We start from the raw sequence: 22,727 nt of genomic DNA, 5'->3' as shown, positions 1-22,727 counted from the left end.
AATTTGCAGAAATTGGAATCTTCATATGCTGATGGTAGAAGGTAAAATGGCATAGCTGCTTTGGAAAACAGTCTGACAATTCCTCAAATGATTAAACATAGAGTTACCATATGAGCCAGTAATTCCATTCCTAGGTATACAGTCAAGAGAACTGAAAACATATGTCCACACAAAAAACTTAAAAACAAAAATTTATAGCAGCATTATTCATAAAAGCCAAAAAGTGGAAGTAACTCAAATGTTCATCAACTGATGAATGGATAAATAAAATGTGGTATATCCATACAATGGAATATTATTCAGCAATAAAAAGAAGTGAAGTACTGAAATATGGTACAACATGAATGAACCATGACAATGTTATGTTAAATGAAAGAAGAACTACACATTGTAGGATTCCATTTATATGAAATGTCCAGGATAGGCAAATCTATAGAGACAGAAAGTAAAGTAGTAGTTCCCAGTAGCTGGCAAGGTGTAGGGAGCAGGGGGGGACAGACAGGAGAGAATTGGGTAGTGACAGCTAAAGAGCTCAGAGTTTCTTTTGGAAAGAACAAAAGCATTCTAAAATCAATTGTAGTGATGGCTGCACAACTCTGTGAATACACTAAAAGCCACTGAATTACACATTTTAAATGGATGAACTGAATAGTATATAAATTATATCTCAAAAAAGCTGTTAAAAATATTTTCAACAAAAAAGGATATTTAAAAATAGACAATGTAAAAACTAAACAAAAAGAAAGCAGTGGGTATATTAATACCAAATAACATATGCCTTTTTAAAAAAGAATATTACCAGAGATAAAAAGGAACCTTCCATAATAGTAAATAGGTCATCTCATCAAGAAAATATAACAATGCTAAATGTGTACACACCCAATAAGAAAGCTTCAAAATACAATAGCAAGAACTGAAAGAACAGAAAAAAGACATTTGCAAATCCACAATCACAACGACAATCTCAACACTCCTGTCAGCAACTGACAAATAATCATTAGGATGTAGAAAACCTGAACAACACTATCAATCAAGTATATCTAAATGACAGTTAAAGAAGGTCCTACTCAAACAGAATATACATAATTTTGAAATGTACATGAAACTGTCACCAAAACAGACCATATGCTGGGCCATTAAAACAAGCCTCAGCACAACTGCACCATATACTTGTGATGCAACTTTGTGACAATACTATTAAAAATAGGAATTTCATGTCATACTGCAAAAAGAATAACAACAATAAAATAAAATAAAACAAGTCTCAACAAATGTAAAAAAAGGTTGAAATCATAATTTACATTTATGAACACAATGAACTATAATTACAAAGCAATTTTTAAAAATCTAGACAATCCTCTAATATTTGGAAATTATCCAATTCACTTCTAAATAATGAGATTAAATTTTTAAAATCACAAAGGAAATTAGAAAATATTTGAGATAAATGGAAAAAAACACATCATCATAAAACATGTAAGATGCAGTTAATGCACTGCTAAAAGAAAAATGTACAGCTTTAAATAGCTACATTAGAAAATAAAGAACTAAAATTCACTTTATAAAGCTAGGAAAGAGGCAATTAAACCCCAAGTAAGTAAGAGAAAGAAAATACTAAAGATAATGGCAGAAATCAGTAAAATAGACAACACAAGGGTGCCTGGGTGGCTCAGTCGTTAAGCGGCTGCCTTCGGCTCAGGTCATGATCCCAGAGTCCTGGGATCAAGCCCCGCATTGGGCTCCCTGCTCAGTGGGAAGCCTGCTTCTCCCTCTCCCACTCCCCCTGCTTGTGTTCCTGCTCTCGCTGTCTCTGTCTCTGTCAAATAAATAAATAAAATCTTTAAAAAAAAAAAAAAATAGACAACACAAAAATATTAGGAAAAAATAAAACCTAAAGATGCTTTTTTGGAAAAAATTAATAAAACTGATAAACCTCTAGCTAGAATAATCAGAGACAGAGAAAAAAGAAAAGACTTATCAACATAATTAATGAAAAATGTTAAAATGTTAAATATTGTTAAATAATGTTAAAAATGTTAAAATAATAAGGCATTATCTTGAACAATTTTTGCTAATGAATTCAACAACTTGGATGACATGACAAATTACTTGAAAAACACAAATAAGCAAAATTTACTCAAGAAACACAAAATGCAAACAGCCCTGTATTTATTTTTTAAATTAAATTTGTAGTTTGAAAAACCTTCTCACCAAAACCAAACAAACAAATCTCCTGGTCCAGTGGCTTCACTGATGGATTCAACCAAATACTTAAGGAGGATAATGCCAACACTATACAATACTTCCAGAAAATCAAAGAGGGAATACTTTCCAATGTATTCTATGAGGCCAGCATTAATCTGAAGTCAGTGACATTACCAAAACAAACAAAAATAACACTACAATAAATATTCCTCATGAACATAGATACAAAAATCCTGAACAAAATTTTAACAAAGCAAATACTGCATCATATAAAAAGGATAATATACCATGACCAAGGGGGATTTATTACACAAACCCAAGTTCAGTTTAACATTCAATGAATTAATCATATAATTCATATTAATAAGCGAAAAAAATTTTCAACATATGATCACCTCGACTGACACAGAAAAAGCATTTGACAAAAACAATATTAATTCCTGGTACAAATTTTCAACAACCAGAAATAGAAGGAAATTTCCTCAACCTTATAAATGGCATATACAAAAAAACTACACCGAACATTGTACTTAATGGTGAAATGCTTTCCCCCTAAGATCAGGAACAGGGCAAGGATATTCATTCTCACTACTTCTAACTTCTATTCAACATTATACAGGAGGTTCTAGCCAGTTCAGTAAGACAAAAAAAAGAAAGCTTTCTTATTGTAAAGAAAGAAATATAACTTTTTATTTGTAGACAAGATGATCATCTACACAGAAAATTCAATGGATTAAACCAAAAAACTGCTATAATTAATGAAATGACTTTAGAAGATTGCAGAAGACAAGATAAACATACAAAAAATAAAATAGTATACTAGTAATAAATGACTGGAAATTGAAATTTAAAAATCAATACCATTTAAAACAAGTACCAAAAAACATTAAATATTTAGAGATAAATATGACGAAAGATATGTAAGACTTATTCACTGAAAATTACAAATATTGCTGAAAAAAATTAAAGGAAGACCTAAATAAATGACAACATCCATATCCCTCTGTTGGGGGCAGAGGGAAGAGATAGACCAGCATGGTATGCAAGGGACCTAGTGAAGTAAGGAGGATGTCCATATTAAAAGGTAGCCTGGTATGGAATATGTCAGAGCCAAATAGGGATGAGGAGGGCATTCAGGCAGGATAGAAGCATACCACAGAGTATTACAGCCCAAGTGGAATAAGGAGGATACCATACAGGAGGGTAACTTAGTGTGTGGTGTTAGCAAGATAAACAGTTGCAATGACAGCAATAATAGGTAATCAGTTTCATAAAAGGAACTGATCCAATAAGTAAATATATTAAGAGTAATGAGGGGCGCCTGGGTGGCTCAGTCTGCTAAGCGTCTGCCTTCGGCTCAGGTCATGATCCCAGAGTCCTGGGATCAAGCCCCAGCCTGGGCTCCCTGCTCCCTGCTCCCTCTTCCTCTGCCTCTCCCACTGCTCATGCTTTCTCTCTCTCAAATAAATAAAATCTTTAAAAAAAAAAAAAAAGAGTAATGAAAGCCAGGGTACTCAGTAGTAATGAGTGCACCGAGCGCATAGATCTTGGCTTCTAAATAACATTCTCTACTTAGAGAAATGACTGATTCCAGGGCTGCAGCAAAGTACAAGATAAACCTGAAAAAATCTCTCCTTTTGTTAGTATTGAAGTACTCAAAAAATTATGAGGACATATTAAAAAAACACAGAGGCCAGATTGGAGGGACTACTCTGGTGCCATTCAGAATAATTTGAACAACAAAATAAGTAATATTAACAAATTATGACTCATCAAATAAAATAAGAAACTATTAGTCCATACTGATATAAAAAAAATTAAAGTGAAAATTTGGTGAAAAATGATTAATTTACATAACTATAAAATACCTCCCCACAAAATTTTTAATTACAAATGTAAAAAAGAGCAACTTCACAATGGAAAAGAATCAAAAGGAACATCATCACTAATAGGACAAATCAAATTTATGTGCAACCTGGTAAGATACAATGAGAACACAGCACCACTTTTGTGATATTCCAGCCAAAGACATATAACATGAATGTAATCATGAGGTAATATCAGACAGACCCAAATAGAGGGGCCTTCTACATAATAATTGGCCTGTAATCTTCAAAAGTGACAAGGTCATGAAAGTCAAGGAAAGACTGAGGACAGCTCCAAGCTGAGGAAAAATAAAGAGATATGACCACATGTTTTAAACTGGATCTTTTGCTATAAAGAACATGACTGAGACAATTAGCAAAATCTGAACTGGGCATGAGGATTAGAGGCTACTAACATATCAATGTTAATTTTTATTCTCTATTGCATTGTGGCTGCAAAGAACAATGTCTTTATTTGTAGGAAATTACACCAAACAAAGTATTTGGGGAGGACAGGGCATCACATCAGCAACTTACTTTCTACTGGTTCGGGAAAAAACATAGCTAATTCATATGTACTTGAGAATGTTTAAAAATAAAATTTTTTAAAGACCACAAGATAAATGACAACAAAATTTACAGCTACTATATAACAAAAAGTACTAAATTTACAAAGTTAATAGATAAGCCATGCACTGAAAGCAAATATCTGCAGGATATTCCTAATAAGAAGAAAAGGTATCCAAAGTATTTAATGAATTCTTATAAATGAACAACAACAACAAACAACCTAAGAGAAAAATGGACAAAATATATGAAAGAAAATCCAAATGTCCAAAAACCAATATCACCAGTAATCAAAGAAATGAAACCACAGAACAATTATCTATCATTTCACAACAGATGTTACCTAGAGGTGGAGTAACAGACCTCCCATAAAATGCCAGTGAGAGTCTAAATGCATAGGCTTCACTTTGGAGAATAATACCCAGTAAGAACAAATACATGAACATCCTTTCTTTGATCCAGCTGATCTCTTTCCAGGTATAAACCCTAGGGCAGCAGAACTGGCACTACCCGGGAGCTTGGTTGAAAATGCAGAATCTCAGGAATGAGCCCAGACCTCCTGAATCAGAATCTACATTTAACAAATCCCCATGTGATTTGTATATATAGCATCATTTGAAAAGCACTGTTCTTAAGAAACCTTGAATGTGTGAACAGAGACATGAACAAGAATATTTATAGAACCACTGTTTGCCCAGCAATTAACTGGAAACACATCAAATGTCTTTCACAGTATCAGTTATCCTGTAGTAACAACAATCCCAGAAATCTCAGTGTCTTAAAACAAAGATTTACAACTTACTCATCTTATATACCCATAACAGGTTGGCAGGGAAGTTCCATTCATTACAGTTACTCAGGGATTCAACCAACATCTTGAAAGTTACCATTTGTCATAACCAAGGGAAAACAGAACTCTGGAGGGACTTGTGCTAGAAATTAACTTCTAAGCCCAAAAGTAATATTCATCACTTCTGCTCACATCTTATCAGCCACACCGGAAATATAATCCTACTATGTGACAGAAGAAGGCTGAGCTAGAAATACTGGTGAACAGCACTTATGATAACCACTGGAAATGAGATGGGAAATGTGAATTATTCACATAGTGGACTATTATAAAGGATTAAGTCAAGTGAACTAGATCTATATGCCTAAGGAAAATAAATTCTCCACTACTAAGTACGTAAGCCCCATACGAGTAGATATTTTTGTCTGTTCTCTTCAGAGCTGTATCCCCAACAATGCCTAGCATATAGTAAGTACTCCATTCATTTTTGTGGAATGAATGAATCTCAAAAAAACAAGGACTGAGAACCATTCATATAAATGTCTTTAAAAACACAATACAATATATGATTTGTAGGCATTAAAAACGTGGACTAGAAAGACACCAAATTTATGATACTGGTTTCCTCATGGGAGTAGGGAAACACGGCTGAGGAAAAGGACATAAGTTTTATCTGTAATTTTTTAAAAAATGTCTATCTTTACCTCCCTCTGTCCATATATATTTTTTATATATATATTTACATATATGAATCAAATCTGGAAAACTATTAATATCTGTTAATTCAGAGAAGTTGGTACATAGTGTTTTTTTTTTCACTGTAAACTATAATTTTAGAACTTTACTAAAAGGTTATCATATTTCACTGAACAGAACTTCTCATATTGTCCTACCTATGTTCTTGTAAGTGAACATATCCTCCTGGGGAAAAGAAGGGAGCCTAAGAAATTCAAAAAATTTTGCTGCTTCATGCTTTAGGCTTTAAAATTCTTGAGAACTTAATGTTTTTATTCACAATATTTCTATTGTTATTTCAATATCACATTTTAATTCTATGCTTTTTCCCTCACAACCTAGGTAAAATCAACATTCCAGAAAGATATGTCCTGTTTATCCTACAGCTTCACACCCTACCCCCCTCATACTGCAGCATACTCCAAGGTAGAGAGGATGGGATGCTTACTCTAGCTTGGGAAGAAGAGCGAAAGAGTCACTACAGACTTTCCTCTGGAATAAAACCAGAGGAAAACAACACACAGGAGAGTAATCCTCTAAACTTAATCTTGACTTTGCCCCCTGTGATGATTAACTTTATGTGTCAACTTTAGCTAGGTCATGGTACCCAAATATTTGGTCAAATATTATTCTGGATATTTCTATGAAGGTATTTTTTAGATGAAATTATTGACACTTAAATCAAAAGACTCTCAGTAAAAAAGATTACTCTCCATAACTTAGGTGGGCTTCATTTAATCAGTTGAAGACCTTAACAGAAAAAAGACTGACTCCTCCAAGAAGAAGGAATTCTGTCAGCAGACCACCTTCAAACTCAGGCTACAATATTTACTCTTCCCTGACACCCTAGCTTATCACCTTATTCTGCAGATTTTGGACTTGCCAGCCTCTGTAATCACGTGAACCAATTCCCTAAGATCAATCAATCAATCTCTCTCTCTACACATATACACACACACAAACACTCTACTGATTCTGTTTCAATGAAGAACCCTGACTAATTCATCCCTGCACCAGAACCAGTAACTATTTTTTCTACTACAATACTAAACCAAAGCATGTTTCTCAAATCAACTATCACTAAAAGTTATGTTTTGCCCCTGAAAGACCGGGTCTTCTAAAAACCAAACATGAGTAGTGGTTTTTTTTTAATTAAACATAATACATGACAAAATATCAGCATACCATACTAGCATGTAAATAAGTCTCAGGATGAATCATAAGATATACAAAAGGCAAGAGAAGATGTTATATGGACTTAATTATTTCCTGAAAGGTTATACTAAATATGGACCTTAAAACTATCCTAATTAACAGAAATTTAAGATAAGAAAAAATGTTCAATAAAAAAAATCTTACCTTTTAGTTTTCATCTGGTCCCTCAGTTTGCTATACATCTCCAGGACTTGAAAGAAAAGGGAAAAAAAGAACACACAGCATTATTCAGAGACAGTGAGAAACTTACTAAAGCTAAAGGAATTGCATCAAGAATCCTAATCCATTTCCAGTTCCTCACCTGGAAGACACAGCATTAATTTATCAACAGTGGCTGAAATATTTCTCTGTTGTAGTCGACACTGCTTCAGCTCTTCCATTGCTATTACCAGCTTGGCAAGAGGAAAAAAAAACTGAATTATGCCAGTAGCTGTAAATAAAAAGCTTTCAGTCACATTTTTCCACCCTGTGTTCAATTCATCAGAAAATCCCAGTTTCATAGACAGACCTGCCAAGTGAACTAAGAAACTGCCTTTCTCAACTAGTAAAACATTCCTGCGTGGTTTCCCATTTTCTCCCCAAGATACATACTATACTGGAAAATGCTAGCTGAAATGAAATCCTCAAATCCAGGAGCTATTCAGAAGAAAAGAAGAAAAGAAAAAATTTGCAGATTTTCTTCAAACTTTACTCAGATTCTTCGTCATGTATGGTTTCATCAAATCTTCTGAGAAGATCCTATGTTTCTTTCATCAATGCTAGACTCAAGGGAAACAATCCTCCCTATATAGCTTCAGTTGAGTCTTAAAAATGATCTTCAACTAAATCTCTATTTTAACAAATAAACCACACGCTTAGAAGTTATGGCTTTTCCAAGAGTTCCAGTTTAGTGAAAAGTAATTCATTTTCCTTCCCATAGCTGTTTTAAAGGCTTCCATCTGAAGTCATAGCACAGTACAACTGGAAGAAACTGCACTCTCTGCATAATTTGAAGTATGTGAGACAAACTTTCAAAAAGCAATAATCTGCATAGCCTCTTGTGGTATTCATCCCAAACCTATACCTAAAAACGTTATCTGCTTAGATACCATGAAAAAAGAGCAAAGGAGAACTGCCCTAAGTCATTGATAAAACAATCAAAAGCTAATCTTAAGAATTATTAAAATTAAACATTAAATAATTACTAGTCGGTAAGAAAGGTACATGATACAGAGAACAGCAATGGACTGCAAGTCAGAAAACTTGAGTTTTAGTCCCAGCCTTGCCAATTACTATGTAAATTTTAGCAAATCATCTGTTTTAGCTTCCTCACCAATAGAGATAATACCTGTCCTGACTTTGTGATAGGCCTGTCATGAGAATCAAGTGAGAAAAAGGATATAAAATAATCTTGTAAACTGTGGTGGTTTAAATGGTGATTATATCAATTAACAGAATCACCGATTCACTTGTTTAACAAATATTGATGGAGCACCCACTTTGGGCCAGTCACTGTTTAGGCAGGTAGAGGGAATATGGCAATGAATAAAACAAACAAAAATTCCTGACTTCATGGAGCTTAATTTCTAATGGAAGGAGACAAAAAACAAACATACAACTAAAAATATGTAATAGTAGAGCATGATAGGTGATATGGAGAAAAATAAAACAAGAAAGTAAAAAGAACACAAGGGTGAAAGTAAGTCTGCAATTTCAAATAAAAGGCCTCATTAAGGAGGGAACATCTGGGCAAAGTCTGAAGTGGGAGAATATTTGTGAAAAAGCATTCCAGACAGAGGGAAGAGTACTGGCTGTATTATGACTACTCAAGTGATTTAAAAATACAGTGAAGAAAAGCTACAGCCTCTCTCACCAAGCTTTCTAGTGGCTATATTCATATAATTCAGAGAAACATTAGGGGAAGCAACAATTAATGTCCAAGTTCTTCCAACACATTCCTGGTGGTCTTATAAGCCACTATACCAAGAATGCAGTCATCAAAAGAGAATGACAGGAAACAGAGAAGATTTTTTCAAAAGGTAAACTGGCCTTACTTCCTTTCCCTCATGTTGCAGTTTTCTATTAGTATCCGTCACTTGATTCTGTGGAGAGAAGACAATTTAAACTCATAAGAAACAAACATTTAGACAACTGTTGGGTAAGATCACATTTTAAATGAGAAGACTAAAAACTCAGTTACTCAGACAGTTTCAGTATTCCAACACATTTTGGTTTAATGGCATTCTCTTGGGTCTAAATTATATCAACTTTTCTACTAATGTTTTCTATTGCATGATCTTTTGAACAATGAAAAGAAAAACTTACTGAATGATGTGTTCAGCTCAGAATATTCCAAACTAAGATACGACAACAACTAACGATCACACTTGAATTTTGGAAAGAAGAGAAAAAAAACAGAAAAAATAACCCAAAGAACCTTACCATCTCTATTATGTGTACAAAAAACAAATTTTATCATAAATATTCCTCAACTCACCAATGTATTCCTGGAAAACTTGGGTATAAACTGAACTTTTTAACTCGGGCCAAATCTTCCCTATTTATTATCCTAATTTTAGAAAGTATTTTATCTTGGGGCACCTGGGTGGCTCAGCTGGTCAAGCGTCTGCCTTTGGCTCAGGTCATGATCACAGGGTCCTGGGATCAAGCCCCGACTCGGGCTCCCTCAGCAAGGAGTCTGCTTCTCCCTCTCCCGTCTCCCCCCGCCCCCACCCGCCGCTTGTTCGCTCTCTCTCTCTGTGTCAAATAAGTAATAATAAATTCTTTTAAAATTTTTTATTTTAATTTTTTTTGGATCATTAATTTTTAACAGTTCCTAACATTTCCACATTCCCATTTTTCTAAATTAATCTCTCCATCAGATAGTCAAAACTAAGTAAACAAGCCTTAAAATTTATCTAGAGTTTGTAATATAAAGGAACTGGCACCAAGTTTTTTGATATCCACTTTTGGAGACTTGATTGATATTAAAAAAATTAAGTACACAGAACAGTAATTTCCTCAGCACCTCAGACATTATCAAAACATGAGCAATATTAACTTCTAAGCTTACTTTAATAGAGGCTCTCTACCCTTCCACCAATAACTGCCACTCCTTACACTTTTCAGGCATTCCTTAGCCCAGTGTTTCCCATTATATCCCTTAGAACACCAAGAAATGTTAGTTAATAGGTACTCTGCACATGCACACAGAGGTGCACACCTGCACAAATATACACATACATACACACACACACACACACCCCAAATATGTATGGGAAAAATCCACTAAACAGGTTAGTTTATTCAGGACTTCTTGAAGCCTTTAATATTCTACATGCTCTGTGAATGCCCAATAAGGGGATAGCATACAGAATGTTTTCCAAACTTTTTTAACATAATACCCTCTTATTAAGGATCATCTTAAGAAACTAGTTTTTCAGGAACACACATTTGCAAACTTTGCCCTCAACTATATACTATACCTGGACTACCATTTTCAGAGCAGATTATGACATGCACCTCCTTTCACAGACAAAACAAGACCCAACCTTCTCCAGAAAGTCTTTATACAGTAACAGAAAAAGAAGAAACCCTCAAATTCCCTCTTTATTATTTATTTAATAGCACCACATGTGAAACACACAGTTTTATTAGACTGCTAGCTCAATATAAATTAAGAGTGTGATGTAGCTGTCTCAAAAGCTGACCTAAGACAACATCAATAGAAGCATTGTCTAAAGTAGAGGTCAGGAAACTTTTTGCAAAGGGCTAAGTAGATAATCTCTGTTGTAACCATTCCACTCTGCCACTGTAGCAAAAATGGAGCTATAAACAAAATGCAGGTGAATAGGCATTGCTGCATTCCAATAAAACTTTATTTACAAAAATAGGAGACAACCTGAATTTGGTCTACAAGATATAGTTTGCTGATCCTTGGTCTAGAATGAGATGGTAAGGCTATGAGACCACATTATGAGAGTTACATTCAGATGCCATGTTTTAGGAAGGCCACTGACAAACTGAAACACAATTAGATGGGAATATGTTTGGAGAAGGACCCCAAGTCACACAAATGAAAAATAAAGGATTTCTTTAGCCCAAAGAAGGGGTGAATATTCATTTGGAGATACTATATACCATACCTGGACACTGTACACTATATACCACACCTAAATAACAGCTATCCATCAAATATCTGAAGAGCTATTAGAAGAAAGGTGCTGTCCTAAAAATAGTGCTTATTACTTAAACTAATAAATGGATGTTACTAGAACATAGGATTAATATCAGCTTAATATAAGAAAAAGCTTTCAAGTAATGTGAATAAAAATGGGTTGGGATGCCTTGAATTGTGTACTGCTATCTCCCCTTCAGAGTAGTTATTCAAGAATAATTAGTTGTTTAATACTGAACTAGAGAGCTCATAAAATTCAACCTTCCATAAATACTACTAAATTCAAAATCAGTCTCTATTTTATTTACCTTATAAAGACACCATTTCTAAAACTTTTTTTTTTTTACCTCAAACTAATTGCGAGAAATACATTTTACACTGCAACCAGTACACAAGTATAGGGCGCACGCATGCGCGCGCGCGCACACACACACACACACACCCCTGAAACAAAATTCTCAAGAAACAGTGTTTACCCTCACTACATGTAATACACTTTACTGCTTTCCATTCTGCTCTGTTCTATCTCATTTCAATTTTTACTAAAAATACTGATTATGGCCCACTAATTTGATCTCGTGCAAACAACGGTTCTAAAACACATCCATAGGAGCCTAACTAATGCTTCTAATAAGAAACATAATTACCATTTCATTACTATTTTAACATAAAAATGAAAAGAAAGTATATTGCCTACCTAGGATACCACTCCTCTTGATGCAGAAAACATAAATATGGAGAGAGATAATATATACACTATGAATCAAAAGAAATAGTGGGCATCCTAGAGAGTGTAGTTTCTTATCATTGCTATGTTAAAATAATACTGACAGTAGTTAATACTTAGCCTTTTGCATTTTCTAAACTCTTTTCTAGAGTTCAAGAATCCCTAATTTTCTTAGCTTCCTAATCCAGGTTGAATGGCTCCCCCTGCTCTAGAAGAGCTGCTAGACTTTAATACCCTCAGGCTTCAGAGTAGATGAGCAGGAGCCTGAAGCAGTCAAATACCCTGAACTGGTAGCCTCCCAGTCATGGTTTCTCTCAGAGGCATCCTGAGTAATTTGAAGGAATTTGCAACTTGAAACAGTTTGGAGGAAGGAAGAAAAGATGAGTACCAACCAGCAAGGGATACCAGCAATTGGTGAATATCATGGGCAATGTTCAGTAAAGGTATGCCAAGAAGGTACTCTACCACATGACTACTTAAGTAGCCAGAGACAGGGCTTTGTGTCGCCCGTCACAACCTGAGGACCCAGGGAGCAGAGGGAGAAGTCTGGAATACACACATCCAAGTAACACAGAAAAGAACAGCTTGAGGGGAGAATGGAAAGCTGGGAAGGCTGAGTGAGGACTAACAGCTTACATGGCTCCTGGCAGGAAGCCCCTACCTTTGTTTTCAGACATTTTGGATACTTTTGTCTATCTGAAGCCTCAATGGTCCATTTCAGCCCCCAAAACTTCAGCATAACTTTTCATTTAAAATATAATCAAACTGTTCATACTTTTTAACAGCTTTATACATTAAGCAAACATTTCTAATACTTTCTCATGTAAGATATCCTTCTAAAATAAACTGTAGTTTATTATTCTTTTAAATGAATGTATCATGACTTATTTTACTAATCTTCTACTAAATGACTTTAGGGACATTTTAAAGTTTTATACATTAGAAGGCAGAGGAGGGAAAAAAATGAATAAAATAAAATAAAAGTTTTATACATTAAAAAAAATCAGATGAACATCCTTATACATGCACCTATAGCCTCAGAATAAGTCTTGGGGCACCCTGGGTGGCTTGGCCAGCTAGATGTCTGACTCTTGGTTTTGGCTCAGGTCATGATCTCAAGGTCATGAAATCAAGCCCCACACTGGGCTCTGTGCTCAGTGGAGAGTCTGCTTCAGATTCTCGCTCTCCCTCTCTGCTTGCCCCTCCCTGACCCTTGTGCGCATAAAACAAAATAAATAAAATCTTTAAAAAAAAAAGAATAAGTCTTTAAAACAATGTGGAGTTTTTAAGTATTCATAAATAAAATTACTCTCCTCAAAGGTTGTAATAATCTACACTCCAACCAGCATACCCTGGTTGACTGGTATCATATCTCTAATCTTAAATATCATTTTTTTCATCTCTGTCATTTTATTAGGTGGAATTTTATTAAGCCTCCATTCCTTTAACTTTCTAAATTGTAGAGTTCCCTTGTATTTCTTCTTCATACACTGTATATTAATGCATATTTCTCTTTCCTATTAGAGTGTTCATATTTTTCCTTTTAATTTATAAAGATTTTTTCTATGTTACAGATATTAGTCAATTGGCAAACGTATTTTTTTTTTTTTTAAGATTTTATTTATTTGACAGAGAGAGACACAGCAAGAGAGGGAACACAAGCAGGGGGAGTGGGAGAGGGAGAAGCAGGCTTCCCGCGGAAAAGGGAGCCCAATGCGGGGCTTGATCCCAGGGCCCTGGGATCATGACCTGAGCCAAAGGCAGACGCTTAACGACTGAGCCACCCAGGCGCCCCAGCAAATGTATTTTAAATAGTTTTTATTTATTATTTATATTTAATTTTTACCTTATATGTAGAAAAGATTCTTTCATTTTAATGTCATATCTATCAACTTTTTTCTTTCTGGCTTTAGGACTTTTGTTTAGAAATGTATTCCTCACTCCCAAAATCACAAAAACATTCATCTGTACTTTCTACTAGTTCCTTGATGGTTTTGTATTTTACATTTAACTGTTTCGTTCATCTGAGATTAATGTTGGTACACAATGAAAAACAGGTCAAACTTAATTTCAACTAAAATAGTTAAGCATTAAGCACAGTAACAACAAATCAGAAGAGCCATTACTTTGGGCGGGGAGGGTAAAGGGAGCAACTAAGAAGGATACAAAAGACAGATTTAATTGTGTTGGCAATAATATACTTCTTAAGAAGGTTGGATAGTTATTGCACAGCTCCATAAACTCTTATTTGAAACCTTGGGACCCACTGTGTTTTGGACTTCAAAAATTTGGAGATTCTGTAAAGATAATATGGTACATACTGCATATTACATAACACCCCTACCCACTGGGTAGTAGGACAGGATCCCACAATCAAACACATTAGTATTTCTGCAGCAAAATACAAAATTTTACACTAAATAAAACATATTAAGAGGCTTGATAGCTTCATGCAGGTTAGGTTTTGCGGTCAAATTAGCTTTTTTTTTTAAAGACTTTATTTATTTAATTTAGAGACTGGGGAGGGGCAGAGAGAGAGGGAGAGAGAGAATCCCAAGCAGACTCCGCTCGGAGCGTGGAGCCCAATGCAGGGCTCAATCTCAAGACCCCGAGATGATGACTGGAGCCAAAATCAAGAGTCAGACGTCCAACCAACTGAGCCACCTCAAATTAGCTTTTAAATCACTATAGCTTTAAATAGCCCACTTTCCCTCTCAATAAAATTGTTTGTTTTTCTTACCTATGTATTCTTTTATATGAATTTTTTTTTCTTTTTTTTTTTTTAAGATTTTATTTATTTATTTGACAGAGAGAGAGAGAGTGAGAGCAGGAACACAAGCAGGGGGAGTGGGAGAGGGAGAAGCAGGCCTCCCGCAGAGCAGGGAGCCCGATGCGGGGCTCGATCCCAGGATCCTGGGATCATGACCTGAGCCGAAGGCAGACGCTCAACGACTGAGCCACCCAGGCGCCCCTATATGAATTTTATACTCACTGTCAAGTTCACCCCATGCCCCAGGAAAATCCTTTTGGGATTTTAATCCAAATTCCAATAGGAGAAGGAAGAGGAAGAGGAGAAGAAGAAAAAGATGAAGGGAATGGAATGGAGGAAGGAGAAGAAGAAAGAGAGAAAGAAAGAGAGAAAGAAGAAAGAAAGAAAGAAAGAAAGAAAGAAAGAAAGAGAAAGAAAGAAAGAAAGAGAAAGAAAGAAAGAAAAAGAAAGAAAGAAAAAGAAAGAAAAGTGAAGAGAAAAAAAGGGAGGGAGGGAAAGGGAAAGGAGTAAGCAAGGAAAAGGAAGGAAGGACGGAAGGAAGGAAGGAAGGAAGGAAGGAAGGAATTCGAGGCATAAGGACTGGAAAGAAAGAAATAAAGCTGTTATTACTTACATAGCATATGAGTGTTTACACAGAAAACTCAAAAGAAGTCCACACACAAATTATTAGAAATAATAGAAGAGTTTAGTGAAGTGATCAGATTTACAATCAATAAGCAAAGTCAGTTATCCAAGATAAGGGGCCAGACCAATATGGCTGCTCTCCTTCCTGAATCTGAATCTGTCATATTTCTCATCCACATGTAGTTATCCAAAATAAAATTTAACTTAGAATAGTATTCTTTTTAGCTAAAATCATCCCAATTATCTATGTTTCAGTGCAAATTCCTTCCTTAGTTTCTTTACTCCAAACATGTAACCAGCAATGTATTCCCTACTCCTTTAATGCAAATCAAAACCCCAGCACAGGACAGAGAAACAAGTCCCTCTTAGAGCCTTCTTACTTTGAGTTTCTGAGCTTCCCCTCTCACTTTCAGCAGTTCAGTTATAGAGTCCACAAAGCCCTGGTAATGAAAGTTGCACATTTTCTCAATTTCCCGGTCATGATTGCGGATGCGAGTTTCAAGCTTCTCCATGAATCGTCCATGTTCCTCACCGTCATAGACAGACCTTTAAAAAAACATAGCATGAAGATTACACCAGATTTACGTCTAAGAAAGAGAAACAGAATTACAAATCCAGAAGTGAATTTATTTAGAAATTTCATATTGAAGGTACATCAACCACAGAGTAATCCAATTATATTAATATTGCCCCAATTCTAGATGAGTAATTTTTTTTAGGAAAACAGAAATTTTGCTTCCTATCCATTCAAAAATATTTAAATATTTGACAGTATTCACCACAGAATTATCATCATAAAACAAAAGGACTGAATTACAACTCCTTTGCAACTTTCCTTCTGAAACTTACCTAGAAAAACTCAATTTTGGATAAAGCCAACTATCTAATCACTCCATAACTATACCCAAGAAGCTGATGCTGCTGGAGAAAAACACAGCTGTGCTGGGTTGACTCAGTTTAGCTATATAACCACAAATCTAAATTGGGCATTCAATAAATACTGCTAGATAATACTACTAAAACTATGCCCCCTACCACCACCACCACAAAATCACTTTGTATTCTCAAATAACTATGTGGAGAACCTTACTTTGTCCTCTCCTCAAATGTCCATCCCGTCACTCTCTCTCTGCTGATGTGACTCCACATTTCAAAGAAACTCGCCCACTAAAATCAACCAACCTTCTTACCTCTGTAACTCCTACTCTGTCCACCCTCCTGTAAGAATGGAAAAAGCATTTCAAGCTCCTGTCTGTGAACCCTTTTTGTTGTCTCACGAACTTTACTCCTTCAATTATTCCCTTTTATTCACCCCCTACAGCATACATTTCCCCACTCTGCTAAATCATTCTCATGAGCATATAAACATGACTTAAAGGAACTGTCCTTACTTACACATTTCCCTCCAGCTAACCATCTTATTTCTCTGCTCCCCTCCCAGCAAACCTCGTTGTCCCTTCCTCACCTCCCAATAGTTAGCAATCATCTTGCTCCACCTAATAGCAGCATTTGCTGTAATATGATACACCCTCCTTCTTGAAACAATCTTTTCTCTAGAATTCAGTGATACCACAATAGTGTGGTTTTTATCCTTTCACGGACAAGCCTTCTCAACCTCCTTTCTGGGCTCCTCCTCCTCTATTCTCCTTCTAAAGATTCCAAAAACAACCTATCTTTTCTAACTATGCTCTCTTACCGAGCAATGTCATCTAATGCCATGCCATAAAATACCCTGTACATAATAAGGACTTCCTAATCTACATCTTGAATTCAGAGCACTAGATTCTCAAATATGCAGCTACTATTTAACAATTACAACTGGATTTTTAAAAGCCATCTCAAATTTAAAAATCATCTATTGCCAAGCTATCACACTCCCAAACCTGTTCCTCCCCAAATCTCTCCACCACTCACCCACCTCATCACAACTAATGGCACTCTCCAGTTGCCCAAGTCAAAAATCCAAATGCTGGGGGGGGGGGGGGGGGGTTGCCTGGGTGGCTCAGTCGTTAAGCATCTGCCTTCAGCTCAGGTCATGATCCCGGGGTCCTGGGATCGAGCCCCACATCGGGCTCCCTGCTCCGCGGGAAGCCTGCTTCTCCCTCTCCCACTCCCCCTGCTTGTGTTCCCTCTCTTGCTGTGTCTCTCTCTGTCAAATAAATAAATATTTAAAAAAAAAATCCAAATGCAGGAATTACTCCTAATCCACCTCTTTCCATCACACACCCCATCCAAACGATTAATAAATCCTGACAACTCAACCTCCAAAACATATCTTAATAGTGGATTGCATCCCACCATTTCTACTAAAACCCTAGTCCAAATCTATATCATTGGCACAGGGTAATAGCTTCCCAAAAGTTTCCATCTCCCCATCTCCCCACCTCCATGCAGACACCCTCCACACAGCAGTTAAAATGATCTTGATAAAGCAATAAATCAGATGTTATCCCTCTGCTTAAATCTTTCTAATGGTTTCTCTTTACCAAAGGAATAAAAATCTTAAACCATTACCATAGCCTATAAGATCCTATACAATCTAGCCTCTGATACCTCTCCAACCTCATTTCTCTCTAGGTCCCACCCCTAGCCACCCTCTATCCCCTATGTTCTAGCTAAAATGGCTTTTTTTTCCCAAGCCTCTTCTTCCCTCAAGAATTTTATTTTTGCAGTTCTTATGCTAGTCATGTTCATCCTCTATATATTCAAACAACTTTCTCATTCTCATCATCCTGTTTGTTGTCTATCTCTCCCCTCAACCCATCCCAATTAGATTATAAGCTCCAGGGCAAGAATTCTGTTTGCCATATTCTCCACTGTACCTCTACAACAGTACCAGACAGGTGGTAGGCAACGAGTAAACATTTGTTGACTAAATGCGTGACTAATATTATCTCTAAACCTCTTTGACATCTTTGTTTGTTTGTTTGTTTGTTTAACAAACATACATGTGTTCATTACCAACATTTTATGGTTCTAGAATCATTTGGAGGTACCAGATCATGACCGTGATCTTGTGCACTCTCCTCAGCAGATCAGTTCCACTGCCCAAAACTCAGCAGTAAATACAGACAATACATACACAAGTTTGGCTTCCAGTAAAAATTCTGATCACTTACTTCAGAAAACCCACAGCAATCTAGATTCATTCTCCTTCCTTTGAAATAATGAGATTGTCAAATAAATTATAAACAATTCCCGCTTTGACAATTAAGACACACTATAAAATAACCAGTTGCCTGAAGGAGCTTGAAATACAGACAGAAGGCAGAATCTACCAATGACATTTCAACTAACCTCAAATAAGCATAAACTTCCCCTTCCAAAGAAAAGGAAAAGGTTTCCCTGTGAAGATACTAATATTCCTTGCCATTTATAGAAAAGCAATAACCAATGAAAACATATCAATCTAAATGACATGAGCAGACAGTATTCAATATTAGACAACTCTCTGGTTCCAAATTCAGTTATATCTTGACCATACTTCTAAGTAGCTCATCTACTTCCTTCTACTATGTAGAACTTTTCTTCATTTTTCCCTTCCAAAGATCTATATCAATATCACAAAAGACAACTCAAAGAGAAGAAAATCCCCAAATTAAGAAATTCGTAACACATTAATAATGCCTGCCTAGCAACCTAGTTCCCTGAACTTCCTATAAAAAAATATAAATCAAAGAAAGGAAAGGTGGATTTTAGCTGCCTGAGTATATAGCCTTGTTTTAGCAATGCAACTAACCAGCTATGAATCTTTGGGCAACTCAGTTAATCTCTCTGACCCTCAGCTTTCCCATTTAGAAAATAGGAAGCAGGGCGCCTGGGTGGCTCAGTTGGTCAAGCAACTGCCTTCGGCTCGGGTCATGATCTCAGGGTCCTGGGATCGAGCCCCACATCGGGCTCCCTGCTCGGCGGGAGGTCTGCTTCTCCCTCTCCCACTCCCCCTGCTTGTGTTCCCTCTCTCGCTGTCTCTACGTCAAATAAATAAATAAAATCTTTAAAAAAAAAAAAAAGAAAATAGGAAGCAATCAGTTACTAATTCTCTTAAGTATCAGCCTATCTCTAAGTTTCTACAATTAACTTCCACGTTCAGATTAAGTCAATAAACTGTAAAGATCATACATTTTTCAGAGGAGTGTTAACAGGTAGTAGTTCAAAACAACTTAATGAATTTTCTACATCCTTATCATTAGCTCCTAACTATTTCTCCTATCTTAGGGCCTTTAGGATTCTACTATTCTCTTTAATTATAATAATGTTGAATAACATCAAAGGTTTATAGCAGATCCCCTGAGTATCTTGAGTATTTAAGAAGTTAGAATAGGGGTGCCTGGGTGGCTCAGTCAGTTGAGCGGCTGCCTTCGGCCCAGGTCATGATTCCAGGGTCCTGGGATCAAGCCCCATGTCGGGCTCCCTGCTGAGCGGGGAGCCTGCTTTTTTTCCCTCTCCCTCTCCCTGCCGCTCACCCTGCTTGTACTCTCTCTCTCTAATAAAAAATAAAAAATCTTTAAAAAAAAAAAAAGAAGTTAGAATAAATGTAAAACCCACATATTTAAAACAAGGGTGTTGGGACTATATTTACAAACTTGTGTTTCATGGTTACATAATATCAAGAAATCCACAATTTCCAGATTTAATGTGTATATAGGGAGAAGCATATATATGTAATTTTAAGGGAAACTGATCTATAGTTTCCATCTGGTTATCAAAAAGGTTAAAAATCACTGATTTAAAAGTTTTGTTTCAAATTGCCCAGCACAGGAAAAGGCAATTATAGATCACTACTTAACAGCTCAATTTCTACCAGCATTTCAAGTGTATCTCAGCCTTAGTGCTAGCCAATATATCTAATAAACACAGAATTTTAAAAATAAAAATAAACAAGTCTTAAATTCTGGAAAGGTTATAGACCTACAGAAGTTAACCTAATATTCGTTGTCAACACTGCACTTGAACAAAGAATAGCTTCCCCGCCCCCCCCCCAACCTGGAATAAACGACTTAAACTAGAGAAAGACTGCCATCTAGTGATGATCCATTTCTAACATTCCTTGAAACTCCAACTTAATGTGGCCAAGAGGGACTGCTTAAAAATCTAAAACCTATATTCTGTAATACCTCCTGGCCAAACACTTACAACCAGTTATTAAATGATACTTTATATAAAGCACTCTAATATTTAAACTTCCATTTGTAATATAAAGCAGGATTTTTTTAAAGATTTTATTTATTTGAGAGAGAGAGAGTGCGTGCGCAAGCAGGAGAATGGGGACAGAGGGAGAGGGACAAGTAGACTCCATGTTGAGCAAGGAGCCTGACACAGGGCTGGATCCCATGACCCTGAGATACGTGAGCCGATCTCAAGAGTCAGACACTTAACTGACTAAGCCACCCAGGTGCCCCTCTAATATAGAGCAGGATTTAGAGAAAAACTATATGCTTTTAACATATCTATGCCACAATTAAATAAGACTGTCTATGAAATAAACAAACTGTACCACTGGTTTCATTATTTGTCATAATGCAAAGAATATTCTGGTGCCTAGTAAAAGGTAAACAAGCAGAAATTCTTGGGAATTAACAAGTCTTTATAGCCTAAATTTTGAGTCAATCACATAAACGCTGCCTTATAGAGTCTAATTTCACACACACAAAAAACACAAAAAACAAAAAACCACACAAACACAAGCGTGTGCACATGCACTCACACAGACACACAGATTTCTACAAAAAGCAACATGTTTTATCCTAGTGGCTATCTCTGATGCATACTTTCAAACATCCCACCTAGATTTCATAGGCATTTTAAGAGAGAGATTTTAACTTCTAAAATGGCACTTCAGGAATTCTATTCAACAAATATTTATCATTCCTCTGTAATGAACCATTACAGGATTGTATCATTTGCTACAGCCTATATCAGCTCAAATCTGTTTGTCTAAAGAGAAAAATAAATAATGTTATGAGCATACATTATTTCATTTAAATCCTATGAACCTTATAAATTAGACATTATTCCCATTTTATAAATGAGGAACCTGAAACCCAAGAAGATGAAGCAACTTGACAAATTCACACAGCTAGAAAGTGTCCCCTGTGGTACATCGGTCTGTCTCCTTTTCAAGCAAAGAAAGCAAAAAAGTCCCATGAACCCCTGAGCTGTTAGAGTTGCAAGAGGTCTTGGAGATGGAATACAAAGCTCTTGTTGTAAAATGGAGGAAACTGAGGCCAAGGAAAGTTAAAATGCCATAGTCAAAATTACATTGCTTGTTACTAATACATCTGGATCTGACTCCCAAAGAAAACACAATTAGGAAAAGCTAATAACAGACACAAAGCTTAAGTGGTTAAAAAAAAAAAAAAAAGACACACACACACTTATACTTCTATTTCAGGATGAGTCAGTTGCCTATCCAATCACGATTATTCCATTCCCCATATTAGTGACTAGTTAATAGGTGCTATGGGAAGTAAGGAGAAATTTTGAAGTGAAGAGCCAAGAAGAGCTTTTCTTTCCTGAAGGACACAGGAAAAGAAACTGCTTTTCCTACTTGAGACACTTTCCTATACAATGCTTGGGGATGCCACAACCATCCCGAGGTGAGAGGAAATACTGCCAATACTCTGAGGACGGCAAGGGGGAAACATGGAAAATACCTGGGTCCTTGATGATGAACCAATGCTGAAACAGTCCTATATCCCAACTTCATAGTATGTGATTTAATAAATTTCCTCTTTTAAGGTAAATTTCCAAATTTTAAGAAGTTTCCTATTTCCACTTTCCCTCAATATTCTGCTACGTGGAAAGGAAAGTATCCTAAAAGCACAATGTTGTTCAGTCTTCAGAGGTAGCAGGCAAATCAGAGAAAAAGCCAATAGCAAATCAAAGTCTACACAATGCTAAGGAATCCTGTTCCCAGGACTGCTAGACTGCTCTTCCCATTTTCTTCCAAAGTTAACTCCCATTCACTCTTCAAATCTCAGGATGCACCTTACTTTTTCTAGGAAAACTACTCTAGCTACATTGACTCTGTTACATGTTCCTCCTTTGCTTTTAATGCCATCACCAAATTTACG

At 36.1% G+C, this 22,727-nt stretch overlaps 1 protein-coding gene across 4 annotated transcripts in view; it reads right to left on the bottom strand.

Annotated features, from left to right (window-relative positions):
* EXOC6B (exocyst complex component 6B) overlaps positions 1–22,727 on the bottom strand; it is a 594,595-nt gene that overhangs the window by 494,914 nt on the left and 76,954 nt on the right. For all 4 annotated transcript variants that reach the window (XM_032410713.1, XM_032410714.1, XM_032410715.1 and 1 more), the window contains exons 2-5: positions 16,035–16,200; positions 9,411–9,458; positions 7,679–7,769; positions 7,522–7,567 (exon numbers count right to left, since the gene is read on the bottom strand). In XM_032410713.1, coding sequence (XP_032266604.1) covers positions 7,522–7,567; positions 7,679–7,769; positions 9,411–9,458; positions 16,035–16,200 — 351 coding nt within the window. The remainder of the gene's footprint in view (positions 1–7,521; positions 7,568–7,678; positions 7,770–9,410; positions 9,459–16,034; positions 16,201–22,727) is intronic.

The sequence above is a fragment of the Phoca vitulina genome, unplaced genomic scaffold, assembly GCF_004348235.1.
Source record: "Phoca vitulina isolate PV1807 unplaced genomic scaffold, GSC_HSeal_1.0 scaffold12, whole genome shotgun sequence".
NCBI classification, from domain to species: Eukaryota; Metazoa; Chordata; class Mammalia; order Carnivora; family Phocidae; genus Phoca; species Phoca vitulina.
This window is presented reverse-complemented; position numbering and strand designations above follow the sequence as displayed.